The 19,029-nt window shown below is 50.7% G+C and overlaps 1 protein-coding gene across 6 annotated transcripts in view; it reads left to right on the forward strand.

Annotated features, from left to right (window-relative positions):
* Positions 1-19,029, forward strand: part of Abca3 (ATP binding cassette subfamily A member 3) — a 57,796-nt gene that overhangs the window by 31,925 nt on the left and 6,842 nt on the right. For all 6 annotated transcript variants that reach the window (XM_029471085.1, XM_021186035.2, XM_021186034.2 and 3 more), the window contains 14 exons: positions 865-1,008; positions 1,447-1,576; positions 2,304-2,458; positions 2,724-2,879; positions 3,090-3,300; positions 4,327-4,477; positions 8,335-8,433; positions 11,843-12,029; positions 12,680-12,983; positions 13,531-13,804; positions 15,100-15,304; positions 15,731-15,950; positions 16,132-16,290; positions 17,562-17,734. In XM_029471085.1, the coding sequence (XP_029326945.1) occupies positions 865-1,008; positions 1,447-1,576; positions 2,304-2,458; positions 2,724-2,879; positions 3,090-3,300; positions 4,327-4,477; positions 8,335-8,433; positions 11,843-12,029; positions 12,680-12,983; positions 13,531-13,804; positions 15,100-15,304; positions 15,731-15,950; positions 16,132-16,290; positions 17,562-17,734 (2,568 nt within the window). The remainder of the gene's footprint in view (positions 1-864; positions 1,009-1,446; positions 1,577-2,303; positions 2,459-2,723; positions 2,880-3,089; positions 3,301-4,326; positions 4,478-8,334; positions 8,434-11,842; positions 12,030-12,679; positions 12,984-13,530; positions 13,805-15,099; positions 15,305-15,730; positions 15,951-16,131; positions 16,291-17,561; positions 17,735-19,029) is intronic.

A 19,029-nucleotide genomic window follows, 5' to 3' on the forward strand; every position in this document is an offset into this window, starting at 1 on the left:
GATCCACCTATGGGGATGCAGTTCCCTTTAGCTCCTTGGGTACTTTCTCTAGCTCCTCCATTGGGGGCCCTGTGATCCATCCAATAGCTGACTGTGAGTATCCACTTCTGTGTTTGCTAGGCCCCGGCATTGTCTCAGGGCCATGTTATAAACTGAACCGGAAACTGTTTTTTTAAATTCTAACAGTGTTTCTGTTATCTTAAGCACCTGCATGTACCTGTGTATATAGTTCTTTAGACTTTTATGTAGCCATACTTATAAATGTATTGTTACTTTAACAATGTATTTCTACCTAAATATAGCTTTTTTATGAATGAACTGCATTTGTAATGACACGTAGCATCCCCACGTAAGGTTTCACCATCGCACACTTTACATGTGAGACATGTATCCAGTACCACCAGTGCAGTATTCCTCGGTGAACTGGAAACAGAAGTCACAGGTCCTCAGCAGGCAGCTTACTCTCCCGTGTCCCTGTCCACAGGGAGCCTGCCACCATGGTGAGCAGAGGACAGAGACACAGCCTCTTTCCTCTTAGACTCTGGCAGTGCTCTGGCCTGGGATGTTCCATAATGTCTCTTCATACATTGGCAAGTTCCCTTTTCTCTGTATTAATTCTGAGTTTCACAACAGATTGTGCCCATTTACCAGATTAGGAAGGCAAGAGTTATAGCATTCCCAGGTACAAGCAAATCAAGAAATGTGCCGGAGTCTAAGAGGGTGTTGTCTCTTCAATTGGATGCCCTGTGGTTACGGCTCAGGTCATGTTTTGCATATTCAGTGGGTCAATGGTACTAATTTTGTTGGTTGCAAACAAAACGGACTGACACTACTGACCGTGGCACCCACGTGCCTCCATCCCAGCCCTCCTACTGGTGTGGAAACCCAAGAACTGTCGTAGGGAAGGAGGAGGAAGGCAGCGACCCAGAGAAAACTCTCCGGAACGAGTACTTTGAAGCCGAGCCGGAGGACTTGGTAGCCGGGATCAAGATCAAGCATCTCTCCAAGGTGAGCCTTGAAGGCACTGGCCAGCTGCCGGTGTGGTGCATCTCCCGCTGTGTCTCCCGCAGGTGCCCCCCCAGCTGCCCTGCGACCCTGGAGGAGGATTGCATTCCCTCCAGCAGCTGCTCTTCACCCACTCTCCAGGGCACAGACCATCCCTCCACATCTGGCCACATGCTGGCAGGCATTGTGTTGTGGTGGCGCTGTGACCATATAGTCCTGGGTGTACCTCTCACTGGCTTCTTAGTTCATGCCATGCTGGGTGCACAATGACAAGGAGGTCATGTAGGGACTAAGTGGGATCTAACCTCTGCCCCACAATTCTATTCTGTGTGGATTCATGGGACTTAGTTTAGTGCCCTGAGACGTTAGGGTCGTGTTCCAAAGGAAAAAGGAGGCCCCGAGGGCCACGGGGAGTCAAGGCAGCCTCTGACTTGCCTGCAGGTGTTCCAGGTGGGCAATAAGGACAAGATGGGCATCAGAGACCTGACCCTGAACCTCTACGAAGGGCAGATAACAGTCCTCCTGGGCCACAACGGTGCTGGGAAGACCACGACCATGTCTCTGCTGACAGGTGAGAGGAAGCTGGCTCTGTGGCCCTGTGCCTGCCTGCTTTACATATGGCCTCGTCCCTCTCTGCGAGACGGAAGATGCGTTTACAGCCAGTAAAGTTGTAGCCCCGTGCCCCAGAGGAACATATGCCCAAACCTGGTGGGATCAGCAAAAACAAACAAGAGCAATTCTGCAGCCCAGAAGAACAGGTCCACCCCGCGTTATTGACTATTCCCCTGTGCTGGGCTAGGGCCGTGACTCAGTGGTGGAGTGAGTGACTGGCATTCATCCAGCCCTGGACTCAGACCTAGTACCCGTGGGAAAAAGTAAGGGATAAAAAGAGGAAAGGTGGAAATCTGCCACCCCTAGTGTGTTTCACCATCTGAACTATTCCTTGTCTTCCTGAAACACTGAGGTCAGAGCACACACGGTGGTGTTGAGAGTGGGGTTTGTGATTGTAATGGATTCAGTACCTACACACTTGTGTGAGAGACACAGAACCAGAGAGAATGAGGCTCTTTATGACAAAGTGGTGTGCCCTATAACAGAGCTGGAGCCCCAACCTCCTCCTGTCTCCTACTGCTCGGCTGGATAGAACCTAACATGGAAGAATGAATGCAGGGGTCTGTCTTAGGTCAGGATCCTCAGTAAAATGGGGGAAGTGGCTGTCATGAGTCAAGGTGGTCATGTACCTTGCACAGGTGAACAAGATTTCCATAATGAACTTGGGGTCTCTAATTCGACTGCAGGTCTCTTCCCCCCTACCAGTGGACATGCTTATATTCATGGGCACGAAATTTCCCAAGACATGGTTCAGATCCGCAAGAGTTTGGGCCTGTGTCCCCAGCATGATGTACTGTTTGACAACCTGACCGTTGCCGAACATCTTTACTTCTATGCACAGGTAAGTCTGTAGGTGACAGGGACACATGGGTGGTGACTGTTCCCTTGCTAATATACCTAGGGGGTCTGTGACTGCCCCAGTATACCATTAACCTCACATCGGTCTGTTCTGAGGAGCTCTTCTAAAACAAAGCAAGGGTAATTGTGGAGAGATAAGTAGAGTCCAGGAATGCCAAGGGAAGACATCTCTTGAGCCAGAGAAGTGCAGTATGGTTTAGTGCCTATCCATCCCGCCTGCCTCATAGCCTCTCATTCCTGCCTTCCAGCTGAAAGGCCTCTCTCTCCAGAAGTGTCCTGAGGAGGTCAAGCAGATGCTACACATCCTCAGCCTGGAGGACAAGCGTGACTTGCGGTCCAAGTTCCTGAGTGGGGGCATGAAGCGCAAGCTCTCCATTGGCATTGCCCTCATAGCGGGCTCTAAGGTATAGGGCAGGGGCCTGGCCTCTTGATGCAGCCAAGGCAGGCTCCCACACAAGGACAAACCCTGGGTGGTGACACAGCTTATCTAACCTTTCTTGATTAGAAGACAGCTTATCTAATGAAGCTGCAGAAGGCCACAAAGCACAGCCATCCTGAGCCTGAGAATATGGCTCTGTCACTGTCACATGACTTCATTCACCTCTCCCCTCCAGGTGCTGATGTTAGATGAGCCCACCTCAGGCATGGATGCAGTGTCCAGGAGGGCCATCTGGGACCTTCTCCAGCAGCAGAAGAGTGACCGCACCGTCCTGCTGACCACTCACTTCATGGATGAAGCTGACCTGCTGGGAGACCGCATCGCCATCTTGGCCAAGGGGGAGCTCCAGTGCTGCGGGTCTTCACTGTTTCTCAAGCAGAAATACGGTGAGCAGTAGGCAGTAGGAGCCCAGTCAGCCTCATGACGGGGCCAATGCCCTCTGGGAAGGAAGGGTCGACAGTAACTGGGCAGGGCAAGCTCTAGCCTTCTCTCTTGTCCCACAGAGGTTTGTAGGAATGGTAAAGCAGGAATCTTGTGTGGTGGGGCTCTCGCTAAGCCACATCAGGGCTACTAAGAGCAGGAGCCTGTGGGAGTAGACAGGAGTCCTGGAAGTGCTCACTACTGCTTTCCTACATGGAGCACTGAGAGTGATCTTCACTGCACAGCCCAGGCTAATAGGTCGCTGTGTGGAGTGCCTGGCTTGCTGTTGTTGCTGCCTGGTCTAGCGTTACATCCCTGGCTCTTACCCTCAGAAGGCCCCGAGGTTCCCATCTCACCTCTCTCCTGCACCATGCACATACCCCTAGAGATACCCAGCAGAACCAGAGCAGGTTAGACAGGGGCCCCATCGTCCCCGGTGGCCATGTGTCTAGTGAAGATACTGGGGTACCTTGATCAAGAAGGAGTGGTATCCATCTCTACTAGAGCCTCGAGAGTTCTGCTTGCAGCTTCTTGCCTGTCTTCCCAGTTAGCCAGGCCATTGATTGCCCTGGGTCCAACACCCATGTCTCTGCCGTTTCCTGCAAAGCATTGTTGGACAAGAAGCCAGATAGAGCTCAGTATTCGCAGCGCAGCCCCACAGCTCCCGCTGCGTCCCTTCCCTCCCCGCAGCCATGTTCAGCATGAACTCTCCAGGGCACACACACTCACATGCTCAGACTATTGCTGTGCTTCTATCCTCAAGAGGTCTCTGGCCTCCAGTAGGTGTGCTGGCTACATTCAGTGAACAGTCGCCAGCACTGTTCCCCAAGTAGGTTGTGGGAGGTAACACTCAGTGCTGCATGGAAGAGCCCGAGAAGCATCTGCTCTGGCCCATTTGCACCCATTGTGCAGATACTTCCCCACGATTCTGTGTGGCGTGGCAGAAGAAGTGGGACCTCCGGTGGGCCTAACGCTTGGTCCACGTATTACAGGAGCTGGCTACCACATGACACTGGTAAAAGAACCGCACTGCAATCCTGAAGGAATCTCTCAGCTAGTGCACCACCATGTCCCCAATGCCATGCTGGAGAGCCATGCTGGGGCTGAGCTGTCCTTTATTCTTCCCAAGGAGAGCACACACAGGTATGTATCCTAGAGAGCCACAGATCCAGATCCGGGAAGGCCCCGTGGCTGTGAGGGCTCTAGACCCTCTCTGTTAAAACTACTGAGCACCTCTCTGTCTTTAGGTCAGGGATGGGCAGTGGCAGGGTGAAGTACCAACTGGGCTTGTGGGACAAAACTGGGGTCCTACATCTGCTCGGGGGTAGGGCCATTGGGCGAGGTGGACTCGGGGAGTTTGTGCTGCAAACCCCACAGGACTGCTGGGCGGGTATAGGGCTGTGAAAAGCCGTGGGATCGCACTCTGGGGGTGAGGAAAGGGCACAGTCTGGGGTCCCCGTGGAACTGCCGGAGTCAGGCACCACAGACCGCTGGGCACCTCAGAAGAGCCAGTTCTCAGGTCCCTGGGCCCCACAGAGGCCAGGGACAACAGGTTCTCACTCTCAGACATCGCACATGCCGGCTGTATGTCTCAGTGGGGACCCTCAGGCAGACTCTGGCCTGGGGCCCAAAGGGAAAAGGGTAGAAGAAGAGTTCTAGCAGTTACCACAGGGAGGGCATCCCTGGGCAGGTTTGTTGTGAGTGGTGGAGACGGTGGCTAGAGCGCAGGGAGGCTTCCAGGAGAGAGGTTACTCAGCTCCGTAGAGGGAGACCTGCTCCATTGCTCCAGCACAGCGGGTCCCGATGAGAAGAGGCAGTCCATGGTTTCAAAATCTCAGTCTCAGACGGGCAGTGATGGCGCCCCACTCCTTTAGTCCCAGCACTTGAGACAGAGGCTGGCAGATCTCTGAGTTCAGGCCAGCCTGGTCTACAGAGCAAGTTCCAGGACAGCCAGGGCTCCACAGAGAAACCCCGTCTCAAATAAACAAAAAGTCTAAAATCTCTATAAAATTCCAAATCTCTTCCAAAACTTGAAATCTCTCAACTGTAGACTCCTGGATTTAAAAAAAAAAAAGTTAAATATTTTCTTAGTCACAACCAAATTAAAGCAAAAGCAGACTCCATCTGTGTAAATAAGACAGTGTCCAATGTCTGATTCCCTGATGATTTTCTGGGATCCTCAGACTTGGGCCGCTTCTCTGGCGCCCTCTACAGCACACACAGATTGTGTCCTGGTCTCAGGCGGGCTCCACTCAACAGCTGCTGTCCTTGGTGTTCATCCCATGGTACTGGCATCTCCAAAATGCTGGGGTCTCTGCTGCAGGTGGGCTGCACCAATAGGCTTTCCTGGGCTCTCTTCAAGAATTCTAGCTCTGCCACACAGTGCCAAGCCTCAGCTGCTCTTCATGACTCCTCCATGCCTTCATACCAGTACCACCTGAGGGGTCTCCTCACATGACCTAGTGTGGCTCCCAGAATGAGGTACCTGATGAGGGCACCTCTGGAATACAGCTGCTGTGTGCTGACTCTGAGGAAACACTTCCCACAAGATTTCACCTTAATGAATCCCAGTTAATTTCTCAGCTCCAGCTGAATAGCATTGATTATCCCAGCAAAGCAAAGGTTTCATATTAGCCACTCTAGTATCTTGTTAAGCACAGCTGATTCACCATCTACAGTAACTAGGACCACAAATTAACTGAAAAATCTGCAGCGACTTCAATAAGGTGACTTAGACTTTCCCTAGAACTTTACAACCCAGGCCTCCATCATCTGCATTTCTATTAACACCTTTCTAGCTGCCACTGAACAGCTCACCAAAATTTGAACATATAGTGGCTGTTCTAACCCAAAGTTGCAAAGTCCACAATTCTCTCAAAAGCACACTGTCAGGTCTCTCTCGGCAATACCCCACAATCCTTAAACCAATGTCTGTCTTACTATTGCTTTGATGAAACACCATGACCAAGAGCGAGGTAGAGAGAAAAGGGTTTGTTTTGCTTATGTTACCATGACTGTTCCTCACTGAAGGAAGCCAGGGCAGGAACCTGGAGGCAGGAGCTGATGCAGAGACAGAGGGGTGCTGCTAGGTGTCTCACTCAGCCTACTTTCTTATAGAACCCAAGACCACCATCTGAGATGGCCCCACCCACAATGACTGGGCCTTCTCACATCAATCACTAATTAAGAAAATGCCTTACAGGCTTGCCTGCAGCCTGATCTTATGAAGGAATTTTCTTAATTGAGGTTCCTTCCTCTTAGAAGTTGGCATAAAACTAGCCAGCACATCATATATGATTATGTAAGGTTTTGAAGAGGTTTCTAATGGTTTTTTGTAACAGAGGTTCAAACCCAGAGCCTCATGCACTCCACCCCCAAGCAACACCCTCCAACCCATGTAATGTTTTTACGTTTCCCTCCTGTGTATGAGTGATTTGCCCTTGTGTCTAAGCGTTGCATGTCTGCAGTGCTCCTGAGGGCCAGAAGAGGGCGCTGGGAGCTGCACCCAGACCCTCTGCCAGAGTAGCAGTTGCTCTTCTGAGTCCTCTCTCCGGCCCAGTGATTCCCATTTGCAGTAACAAATGGTGATGTCCTATGGCTTGGGTGCAGCATGGTTTAAAACTCCACTATTACGCACTCATTTCATATTTTCAAAAAAAAAAACCGTGTCATACCATTTTAGGGAGCCCGCGTGTCTGCCATCAGTGACTGTCCCTGTGATCCCCAAGCAGCCAGAGCTCCCGGAAGCAGCAGCTCGCTTCCCTTCCTGTCATCAGGATACGAGCGTACAACTTTGGGGGGTGATGGGAGCATAAGACAGGGGCTCATTATGTATCCCTGGCTGTCCTGGAACTCATCTATAGGCCAGGTCGGCCTCAAACTCAGAGATCTGCCTGCCTCTGCCTCCTAGTGCTGGGGTCAAAAGTGTGCACCGCCACACCCGGCAGAGAGCATGTACTTTTGTCATGGTTGCTTGCTTTGAGTAAGTTTTTGTTGTTATTTACTAGTTAGTTAGTTTTTCAAAGCAAGGTTTCTCTGTGTATCCCTGACTATCCTGGAACTCACTCTGTAGAGTCAGCTGTCCTCGAACTCAGAGATCTGCCTGCCCCTGCCTCCTGAGTGCTGGGATTAAAGGTGTGCCACCGCATCCCAGCTTCAGTGTTCATTGAGTAGTGGACAGATACTTGATTGCCACCTTCTCCACTCTGCCAGCTAGAGACAGAATGGTTTCACTGCAGTTGACCTGGGGCTCTACCTCTGGGTGGTGTCTTTGGCTCTGTTATAGGTGGCTTTTGGATGTTAATAACTAGCAAGCTTTGGCCCCAGGACTATCTTCAGATCACCTGTTCCGTCGGAGCTTCTTATGGCTCCCTGGTTCCTGTGTGCTGTGTGTGCCATTTCACAGTTTGTGCACCACATCTGTTCCACTGTGGCTCCTTACAGTGTCATTCTCCGTGTCCCCGCCCTACCCATCTCGTAGCTGTCAGAGGTTAGCTGTGGGAGCTCATGCTTGCTTGGTTCTCGGTTGTTCGTAGTTCTTTTCTGGTCTCAGAGGTGGAAAGATGAGCAAGATGACATAGTCACCCCTGTCCTCTAAGGTTTTCTGTGAACCTAAAACTGCTCTAAGAAAACTAAGCACTTGGGATGGAAGTGTACTTGTAGCTCACTAAGAGAACACAATTGAGGCCTCAGACTTAATCACCAAATATATTTTTGATTCTTTTTTCTTTTCTTTTTTTTTTTTTTTTGGTTTTTTGAACTCACCTTGTAGACCAGGCTGGCCTCGAACTCAGAAATCCGCTTGCCTCTGCCTCCCAAGTGCCAGGATTAAAGGTGTGCACCACCATACCCAGCCCGGCGATTCATTTTTAAAGAAGGAAAAATGTCATTGTGATATCATTCTAACCTGTCTTTTCCTCCTTGTGTACAGAGGCAATTATTTAGGAACAAATTATTTGGAAAGTGCCTGAGAAAGCCTTATTGCCCTGGTCTTCTTTCAGGTTTGAAAGTCTGTTTGCTAAACTGGAAAAGAAGCAGAGGGAGCTGGGTATCGCAAGCTTCGGGGCCTCCGTCACCACCATGGAGGAAGTCTTCCTTCGGTCAGTAGGTGTGGGCTTCCGTCTGTCCCAGACCTTTATGGGAGATGATGTTAAAGGGTTCTGCTCTGGAGCACTGTCAGAGCACAGAGATGAGGGCAGAGGGTAGGGGCTCGGAGCCAGAATTCAGATAGGAGTTTTACAGACACCAGCATCTTCAGGAAGCCATGGCCTCTGTGTGGGGAATGTGCCCTGAGACAATCATCCACACCCAGGCCACACAGAGCTAGTAAGTTCTCTGAGGCGTGGGTCACCCCACGAGATTTATGCTTCTACGCTGGAAGTGTGAGGGTTAACTCTCATATCCTTAGAGTGCCAGACCATTGCCGTGGTTACTGGACATTTCTAGAATGCTTGTTTAGCAGTGCTAATAACTGGAAGTAAAATATATACTTAAGTAATTTTTTTCTTCTTGAGGAAACCATGGTCAGAGGAGGCAGAATAATAACTCACCAAAAGTTCTAAGACCTTGTGCTCAAAGGCAGCTGTGGGGACGAACAGGAAAAGCCAGCATTACAGCAGGGAGAAAACACAGGAGTCTGTGCACCTGGGAACAGAACAGCCTAGAGGGAGGGAGGGAGGGAGGGAGGGGGAGGGAGGGAAGGAGGGGCGAGGGAACAGGTGTTTGCTCACCTGTGCCCAGCACGACTGAATCAGAATGGCTTTTGGTGTGTCTTGGTCCCAACCTCCTCAGCTGTACCCGAGGGCTCAGTTCCAGCCCTCAGAAGCTGTAGGGCCTCTGCGAATTTTCTGGGATTTGGCACCTGTCTAGCCCTGAGCAAGCTAGACTTGGTCACCTCATTTACATCCAGCACATGGCCCCACCCAGCTTCTGGCCCTCCCACTTTACCTCACCTCCAGGCCAGTGCCTGGCAGTGGTTTACCTGAGTCTGTCTGCCAGCCTGCCAAGGATCCTCAGCAATAAAGGCAGGTAGCACCTGCAAACACTCGGATGGTGGGTGGCCTGTTGTTAAGTCAAAGAAAATATTGGTGAGATGGTAACACTTGGTGTCTCTAAGTTGAATCTGTGATTTGACTCTGAAAAATCTACAGGTCTGGAGCCAAGGATGGCTCAGCACAGGCCTATCAACCTGAGCTTGGTCTGCAGGCTCCACAGAAAGGGGAAAGAAAGAAAGAAAGGACTCTCCAAAGGGGTCTCTGACTTCCACACATTCATGTTCGCTCTCTCTCTCTCTCTCTCTCTCTCTCTCACACACACACACACACACGTTTGTTTGTTTGTTTGTTTGTTTGTTTTTAAAGGCCAGACATGGTAGTATACACCTATAATCCCAGCACTCAAGAGGCAGAGGTAGGCAAATTTCTGTGAGATCAAGGTCAGCCATGTCTACATAGTGAGCACCAGGCCAGCATAGCAAGTTCTTGTCTCAAAAGGAAAAAAAAAATGGTCTTAAAAGAAAATCATGAGCTCCAGGACAGCCAGAGCTAAACAGAGAAACCCTGTCTCGAAAAACCAAAAAAAAAAAAAAAAAAAAAAAAAAAAAAAAAATCATTTATAAAAAAAAAGAAAAGAAAAGAAAAGAAAAGAAAAGAGGAGGGGTTTGGTCAAGAGGCAGCAGAGTAAAGCAAGCTTGGGCAGGTGAGCAGCTGGGCAGTCTTCCAAGCAGGCAGAGAGGAGCTTGTGTGGGCCAGATCAGCTGCTCAGTGGCTTTGGTCATCACCCCTGACCAAGGAGCTGCTGGAGAGCTTGGTTTCTGCAGGGCTGAGGATCAAACCCAGGACCTTTGTGAGGTTTACAGTGGGTGACTTTGGTGATCGCGATGTTCTGATGTTCTCACTTTACTAAATTTACGGTGTTTGTCATTCTGTGCACCACCCTGAAAAGAATCCACACACTAGCAGTCACCCCCAGTTCCAACTGTGTGCCTGCTTCTGTCACTAAAGCTTTGTCTGTCATGAACCTTTGACATAAATTGAATCATACAACATGTGGTGGTCATGTGTCATCTTCAGCTAGCCTTTGAGGTCCATCCATGCTGTAACATGTCAGGAGAATATTCTTTCCTGTCTTGACTGGGCATGTGTCAGGAGAGCGTTCCTCTCTGTCATGCAACAGGCGTCATCTGGGGAGACCTCGTTTTGTTTGTTTCAGTTGAAGGACGTGTGTGCTGTTTCTCTTTTTACACTTTTCCTTTTTTCTTTTATGGATTGTGTTTCTGTGAACATTTTTGTATACATGTTTTTGTGTGGCTATGTGCATTTATCCCTATTGGATAAATGCCTGGGATGGATCATACAGCATTTGTCACTCCATTCGTGACAAATACCCTTCCTTTAGAGGCTTCTGTCAGAAGCACTAGCATAGATAACATTGTCATCAGCTTCCTTGCTTGTCCATCTGATCATTTGCTCACATCTGCTCACATTTGCCCATCCATTTATTCCATTGTGTCTCTACTCAGTAACTCGCTAGGGACATCATGGGCACAGCAAGAGAGAGAGGAGAGAGGAGAGAGGGAGAGAGGGAGAGAAAGAGAGAGAGAGAGAAAGAAAGAAAGAGAGAGAGAGAGAGAGAAAGAGGAAAAGAAAGAACCAGACAGGGCACTGCCTCTGCGACCTCTCTAGGTGTGCAGGGAAGCTGACTGAAGTTCATATTCATAACCAGAGCCTAAAGAGAACACTATTAACTCCATGGATCCTGATAGCCTGGAGCAGTCTACGGTACGGCCACAGCACAGTCTGGCCCTGAGCTCCTTCTGCAGGACCTGCCAGCCCCACCACCTGCCTGCCCTCTACTATGTCTATCCCTGTCATGGCTTCCTGAAGCATAGCTGTCTTCTGCCTAGTCTTAGCCTTGCAGGCAGTACCCGCAACCTTTGTCTTCTTGGGACGTAGCACAGGTTGTGTGGCTGGCCCTTTTCTTTCTTTCTTTCTTTTTTAAGATTTATTTATTATATGTAAGTACACTGTAGCTGTCTTCTGACACTCCAGAAGAAGGAATCAGATCTCATACAGATGGTTGTGAGCCACCATGTGGTTGCTGGGATTTGAACTCAGGATCTTCGGAAGAGCAGTCAGTGCTCTTAACTGCCGAGCCATCTCTCCAGCCCCCCTGTGATGGGTCCTTTTCATACATGGTGAAGCCATGGTGCTATACATCTCTTCTTTCTTCCTTGAGCACCCTGGTCATAAATGATGACTCTGAGCAGTTCCCTTGCGGAACAGGGCCCTACACACCGGAGCCCCAACTGGTGGTCTCTTTCCCATGGACACTATTTCTGGCTACCTAAAGAGGATGTTCTGGAGATATCAGTTGATGAGTGAATGAGTAAGAGAGAGTATTTGCTGATAGCTTTGTTGTGCTTCAGAGCCACTTTTTAAAGTCCTCTTTCTGGGTCTGTTTCCCATATCCACAAGCTGATTTATGACTGGGGCCTGTGTTCTGGTACAGGGTTGGTAAGCTGGTGGACACCAGCATGGACATTCAAGCCATTCAGCTTCCTGCTCTGCAGTACCAGCATGAGAGGCGGGCAAGTGACTGGGCTTTGGACAGTAACTTGTGTGGGGTGATGGACCCAACGAATGGCATTGGAACCCTCATAGAGGAAGAAGAAGTTTTGGTCAAGCTCAACACAGGGGTGAGCACCTCAAGCTGGGACCACACAAGGGCTGCTGGGGAGGGCTGTCATCCTCTGAGCGAGCTTCACTGGTGCTGACGTCCCCATGGTAGAAAACAGAGGGCAGATTACAGCTGGTGCTGCAAGGATCAGCAGAGAGAGGAAACAGTCAGATGGCTTTTTTATTTGGTATTTTTTTTTGAGACAAGAGCTCACACTGTTATCCAGGTTGGCCTAGCACTCAGTATGTAGACCAGACTGACCTCAAGCTTGGGATCATCCTGGCTCTTTCCAAGTGCAGGGTTGTAGATGTGCCCTGCCACACCCAGCAGAAATGGCTTGGTGTTCTAATTGGGCAGTCACAGAAAACTATGTTTGCGTATGACAATGAGATTGCCTTGTTAGGGAGCCCATATATGCCAAGTTTTGTGCTAATCTGCCGTGATAGCCACCTAATGAAGTAAGAGGGCAGGAAGGACCCTGCTCCCCTTTTATGCCCAGCAAGGAGAATGTCAGCCAAAGTTCCACAGTTGGAGCTGCTAAGGTCATCACGCGTGCATGCCTCATGTGGTGGTGTGCATCCCCGTGTGGCATGCAGCCCCATGTGGACCCCCTGTATGGTGTGCAACCCCCGATGTACAGCCGTGTCATCTGCCTTCCCTCTGCTGCAGCTTGCCCTCCACTGCCAGCAGTTCTGGGCCATGTTCCTGAAGAAGGCTGCATACAGCTGGCGGGAATGGAAGATGGTGGCAGCTCAGGTCCTGGTCCCCCTGACCTGTCTCACCCTGGCCCTCCTGGCTATCCACTACACCTCAGAGATCTTTGATGACCCTCTCCTGAAGCTAAGCCTGAACGAGTATGGTAGAACGGTTGTGCCCTTCTCGGTCCCAGGCACGTCCAGGCTGGCTCAGCAGCTGTCTGAGAATCTAAGGGACATGCTGCAGGCTGAGAGGCAGGAGCCCCGGGAAGTGCTAGGTAAGGAGTAGCTGCGGCGTGGCGTGGGGCCCAGTGGTGCTGACACTGTCAGTGGTGTCTCTGGTGGGTTGTCCTTTACTGTCCTTTGCCTTTACTGTCCTTTGCCTTCATAGCACAGTTAGCATCCCTGGCTTGGTCCTTATCATATAGTGACAATTAAATTTGCCTTTGGACAGCACCAATGTCAAACTTGATGGCCAAACTTGAACTTACTACTGCCTTGAGTCTCTAATAGCCATAGATCAGCATTGCCTCTGGCTTAGAACCACCGCTTTCTAGTTAAATGGAGTGTATACTTTTTCCTCTCACTGCCCCCTCCCTCCAGCCACCCTGAGGTTCTGTGGACAGATCAATGACAAAATAACCAAATCCCTTCTTGGCAAAATGGGTGATTCTGTGAGCTGTCAGGAAGCTGTGATGGGCACTACTGGCCCAGCAGACATCCCATCTCAGCTGTGTCTGTACTGAATCCCTGATGAAAGTCAGGGGGATGGTGATGGTGTCCTATCTGTCCCACCTGGCACCCTGACACGGCATTACTCCACAGGTGACCTAGAAGAGTTCCTGGTTTTCAGGGCCTCAGTGGAAGGAGGCGGCTTTAATGAGCGGTGCCTAGTAGCAACATCCTTCAAAGACAGAGGAGAGCTGACCGTGGTCACTGCCCTGTTCAACAACCAGGCATACCACTCCCCAGCCACTGCCCTGGCCATCGTGGACAACCTTCTGTTCAAGCTATTGTGTGGCCCTCGGGCCTCCATTGAGATCTCCAACTACCCCCAGCCCCGGAACACCCTGCAGGTCGCCAAGGACCACTTCAATGAGTGCGTATACAGCCCAGGCACCCCTCAGGTGTCCCTCACCAGGACTGCCACTGTGACAGTGTCATAAGTAAGGCTTTGTAGATGGCAGAGTGGTGTAATTACTCTTAGATGCTGCTGCTTCTTAGCCAAGGTCACTTCAGCCTTTCGCATCAACCATTCTGTGTCTACAAATCAGAACTAAAACACGCATCCCGGGGCGGGGCGGCTGTAGCCTGAGCATCTGCTGGGCAGCTTTGCCTTCTCTTCCCAGCAGGGTCCTCAGCAGGAGGGCAGGGCTGTGCTTAGAGTTCAGGAAAGGCAATCACACCAGTCAGGCTGCATGCAGGCTGGAAGACCCACAGAGCAGGCTAAGGGGCACAGACTACCACCCTGAGGACAGTCATCCAGTCATCCTTGAAAATGTCACTCACAGAGAAAACATAGTCAGATGCTTGACTGTGCAGCCAGATGTGGCCTCTTCCCCTGTCATTTTGTTGCCTATCTCATTGTCCCCAAAACAGTTTTGTACCCTCTAGTCACCACTCTCATCCTCCCAACAACTCTCGGGCCTCAAAACTGCTCACCTGCTGTCCCCATAGGCTTCCTGTTGATGTCTCAGAGCACGTGACCTTTCAGCGTGGTGTCCCCAGGCCCGTGCCCTCACTTCTCCCTCCTTCCCCTGTCCTCCCTTTCTTTCACTTGTCAAATACTTTGTTTTTGTTTTGAGACAGCATCTTTACTATGTAGTTCTGGCTGTCCTGAGGGTCACTGTGTAAACCAGGCTGGCCTAGAACTCAGATCTGCCTGCCTCTGCCTCCCCAGGGCTGGGATTAAAGGTGAGCGCCAGCACACCTGGCTTAATACTACTCTTTACGTCAGTACCATTAGTTAAGATCTGAAGATTTAAGCCCTGGAGTAAATAAAGCCTTCGTGGCCTGTTTCTAGAAGCTGTTGCTGTCAACTACCTGTAGAACACAGGATGTAACAGGAAAAGGATTTATCTACCACAAAGGTCCAGGAATTTACAGTGAGGTCTGACTGGAGAGCAGTGCAGAAGCCCCCAGAGGACACTGTGACAAACAGAAGTGCAAGTGTCCTGCTGAATGCTCAGGGACAGGTGGCTTAGAAACATCTAGAAGCCTAGGAGAGACTGCTGCCCTTGTTCATGCAGGACGCTGGGAGGCGCCGTCCTTGGGGGGTGTGGTTCTTCTGTATCCCCCTCGAGTGGTTTGGCTACTGTCCATGGACTTGGATGGTCATGACCAAGGGCTCAATCTTTCCCACTACCCAGACGCACTGTGCTCTGCCCTCCCCAGGGGCCGGAAGGGATTTGACATTGCCCTCAATTTGCTCATCGCCATGGCATTTCTGGCCAGCACCTTTTCCATCCTGGCCGTCAGTGAGAGGGCCGTCCAGGCCAAGCACGTTCAGTTTGTGAGCGGTGTCCATGTGGCTACTTTCTGGCTCTCCGCTCTGTTGTGGGACCTCATCTCCTTCCTCGTTCCCAGTCTACTACTTCTGGTGAGTGCTGGGTATGCTGGATCCCTACTCTGCACACCCGGGGAGCACACCTGGGGAGCACACCTGGGGAGCACACCTGGGGAGCACACCCGGGGAGCACACCCGGGGAGCACACCTGGGGAGCACATCCGGGGAGCACACCTGGGGAGCACACCTGGGGTCCCCTTGCTAAACCTGGACCAACAGGGAAGACCATCTAGTAGCTGAGTCTGACCCAGAAGGCCAGTTGGAAACACCAGGCATTTTCTTTTCTGCTCTTTGATAGACAAGTACTGGGCTATCTCTGCTGGTTCCAGCTCTAATGCCCAAGAAAGTGCTCCTCAGAGAGGACCTCAGGTGGCAGCCACTGTGGAGCCAGCCCTTGGGTCTGACCTGGGAGCCTCCTAGTGGCCTGTACACTGACCTGCCCCATGTGTGCTGCTGCAGGTGGTGTTCCAAGCCTTCAATGTGCACGCCTTCACGAGGGATGGTCACATGGCTGACCTGCTGCTGCTGCTCATGCTCTACGGCTGGGCCATCATCCCCCTCATGTACCTCATGAGCTTCTTCTTCGCGGCTGCGTCAACAGCTTATACCAGGCTGACCATATTCAACATCCTGTCGGGCATCGCTACCTTCATCGTGGTCACTATCATGCGTATCCCAGGTGGGAGACTGACCATCACCCTAAGCCACTGGCCAGCCATTTACTCTGCTCAGCCAGTCACAAGGTGGGAGGGTGTCTAGAGCATTCTCCCAGGGGAGGGACCTAACTTTCCCTGCCTAGATCTGTCCTCAGGCAAGAGTATAGTGTCTGCCAGCAATAACTAGTCTGTACCTCTTCACAGCTGTGAAGTTAGAAGAACTTTCCAGAACCTTAGATCATGTGTTCTTGGTGCTGCCAAACCACTGCCTGGGGATGGCGGTCAGCAACTTCTATGAGAACTATGAGACTCGGCGGTACTGCACTTCCTCAGAGCTTGCTGCCCACTACTGCAAGAAGTACAGTGAGTGTCCAGACGGGCCCTTCTAAATCTCTCAGGCTGCAGCCAGAGCTTCCCCAGGACTTGCCCAGCCAAGGGGCTCCAATTAATCAGTGTTCTGTTCCCTATAACACAGTATCAGAGGCTGAGTAAGTTTTAGATCAAGGAGGACAAAGGGCAACTTCTGGCAATGGTCATCTTGCTCAGTGAGTCCCAAAGATGTGCAAGGCTTCCTGTGACCTAAGATGCGTGACTCTCATGAGGCTTTGCCCTGTAGAATGTATTCAATGCTAACAACCTTTCAGAGGTCCCACCTCTGAGTGCCACAGTTGGATTCAGTTTCTGCCATGTACGGGTATATAGCCAATCCCTACTGTCTGGGTCCCACGTTCATGCTTGGTACTCGGAGCCTCTGAAATGGGAGCTACAGGTGTTTGTGAGCCACTATGTGGGTACTGGGAACTGAATCCTCCTCTGGAAGAGAAGCCGTGGTCTTAACGCTTCTCTCCAGCCCTGGATTTCCACGTTTTTAATACCCCATAATAGGGATTGCATCTCAATTCCGGAACAGGGCTCCAGTGTTCCGAGTCATCAGACACTTGGTCCACATCATCTCCGAGTCCCACCCTGCCCCTTACTCCTGCTTCCACGTTCTGGACCTGCACCTGGGCATCTGACTTTCCCACGGGTCCTGGTGCCCTGCAGCTTCTAGAACAGACTACTCACTCTCCTTAGGTCATTAACCAGTGGCTCATTTCTTAACAAAGTCACATTCGTAGAGTTAGGTCTGTTTGGGTATGGGAAGCTTTTTATACCTGGAATGGTCTCCTTTATACATCAGCAGGGAGCTAGGCAGCATATCTACAGAGCCCTGCTTACCCTCAGGCAAAAGTGAGTCTCTCCCACCCCCACAATGTTGCTGAGCATTGTGCTAGGACAGAGCTTGTGAATGCCTGTCCTCACGGTAAACTTGAATGCCTAGAATTGGGGATGTGATTTGGGCAATTCACATTAATACTCAGGCCCAACTCAAGGTAGTGTGACTGTCAGGCAAGGGTGTAATTTGTGAGCAGTCCCTTGTCACGGGTGTGCAAGCGACACCTCACATGGCAAAATTCTTCCAGAGCTGAAAACATCCAGACTCCTGTTTGACATTGACTTAAAGAATTAGGAAATGGGGCCTTAGTGGAGGGTCTGGTCACTTGTGTGGCCTAGGGAGCTAAAGATAGAGCTGGGGTCTGGGAGGGGAGAGGGTCCTCGGCTGAAGGCCTAGCTTTGCTCTTTGCCCTGCACAGACATCCAGTACCAGGAGAGCTTCTATGCCTGGAGCACCCCAGGCGTGGGCAAGTTTGTGACTTCCATGGCTGCCTCAGGGGGCATCTACCTCACCCTGCTGTTCCTCATTGAGACCAACCTGCTGTGGCGACTAAGAACCTTCATCTGTGCCTTCCGGAGGAGGTGGACTCTGGTGAGTGGGTCCTGGAAGCTCAGGAATGCTGGAAGGTGCACCCCACATCCTCCATGGCCCTAGGATAGTGAAGGACTGCCTCCCAGGGAACCCAGCCTTGAAGCTTAGTCACCCCTCCCATTTGTCACATTACCTCATGGCTGACAAAAAGTGTTGCTGCAGCATGGCCAGATCCAAGGACACGCCCACAGCACAGGGAGGAGTTGCAGCATTCATTATTTTCAAGGTCTGCCAAAGGCCTGAGATCCTGATGCTGTAGCAGCCTGAGGCCATATGCAGAGGCAGTTCCTGAGCCATCTGAGGTGCCCAGCTGGACAGGCATCTGCTCCACTTGTTATCACATATACACATATATCCATTGTTTTAAAGATTTGTTTATTTTATGTATGCGAGTACACTGTAACTGTACAGATGGTTGTGAACCTTCATGTGGTTGTTGGGAATTAAATTTTAGAACCTCTGCTCACTCCAGTCCGCCCTGCTCACTCAGTCCCTGATTGCTCTGGCCCAAAGACTTATTTATTATTATACATAAGTACACTGTAGCTGACTTCAGACACACCAAAAGAGGTCATCAGATCTCATTACAGGTGGTTGTGAGCCACCATGTGGTTGCTGGGATTTGAACTCAGGACCTTTGGAAGAGAAGTCAGTGCTCTTAACCACTGAGCCATCTCTTCAGCCTACATACATCCATTTTAATTAATTAACATGTACATGTGTCAATGTGTAAGTCAGAAGACAATTTCTGGAAATTGACTCTGTCCTTCTTCCATGTGGCTCCCAGGAATAGACCTGGCTGTTAGGGCTGGCAGCAGGTGTCTTCACCCCCTGAGCCACCTCACTACCACACACACTCATTTTTCCATATATACCCATGGCTTCATTTCCTCCCTCACATAAGCAAACAAGAACAAAGACTGTTGGAATCGTATTGGGTATCCAGATTAACCTGAATTGAATGGACTCCTCAGAAACATTTCAGCTCCCCCCAGTTAAGTTCTCTCTACGTGTTAGTCTTCCCAATCAGAGGCAGTGGTACATACATATAGTCTCGGCTACTCGGGAAGACAAAGCAGGGGGATTAGTCGAGCTCAGTGGTGAGACTAGCCTGGATAACATGGCAACACACATCTCTAAAGACAATGAAATAATGACCTGGCAAGACGTTTCAAAGTTGCCGGGCGGTGGTGGCGCACGCCTTTGATCCCAGCACTCGGGAGGCAGAGGCAGGCGGATTTCTGAGTTCGAGGCCAGCCTGGTCTACAGAGTGAGTTCCAGGACAGCCAGGGCTA

The sequence above is a fragment of the Mus caroli genome, chromosome 17 (assembly GCF_900094665.2).
Source record: "Mus caroli chromosome 17, CAROLI_EIJ_v1.1, whole genome shotgun sequence".
NCBI classification, from domain to species: Eukaryota; Metazoa; Chordata; class Mammalia; order Rodentia; family Muridae; genus Mus; species Mus caroli.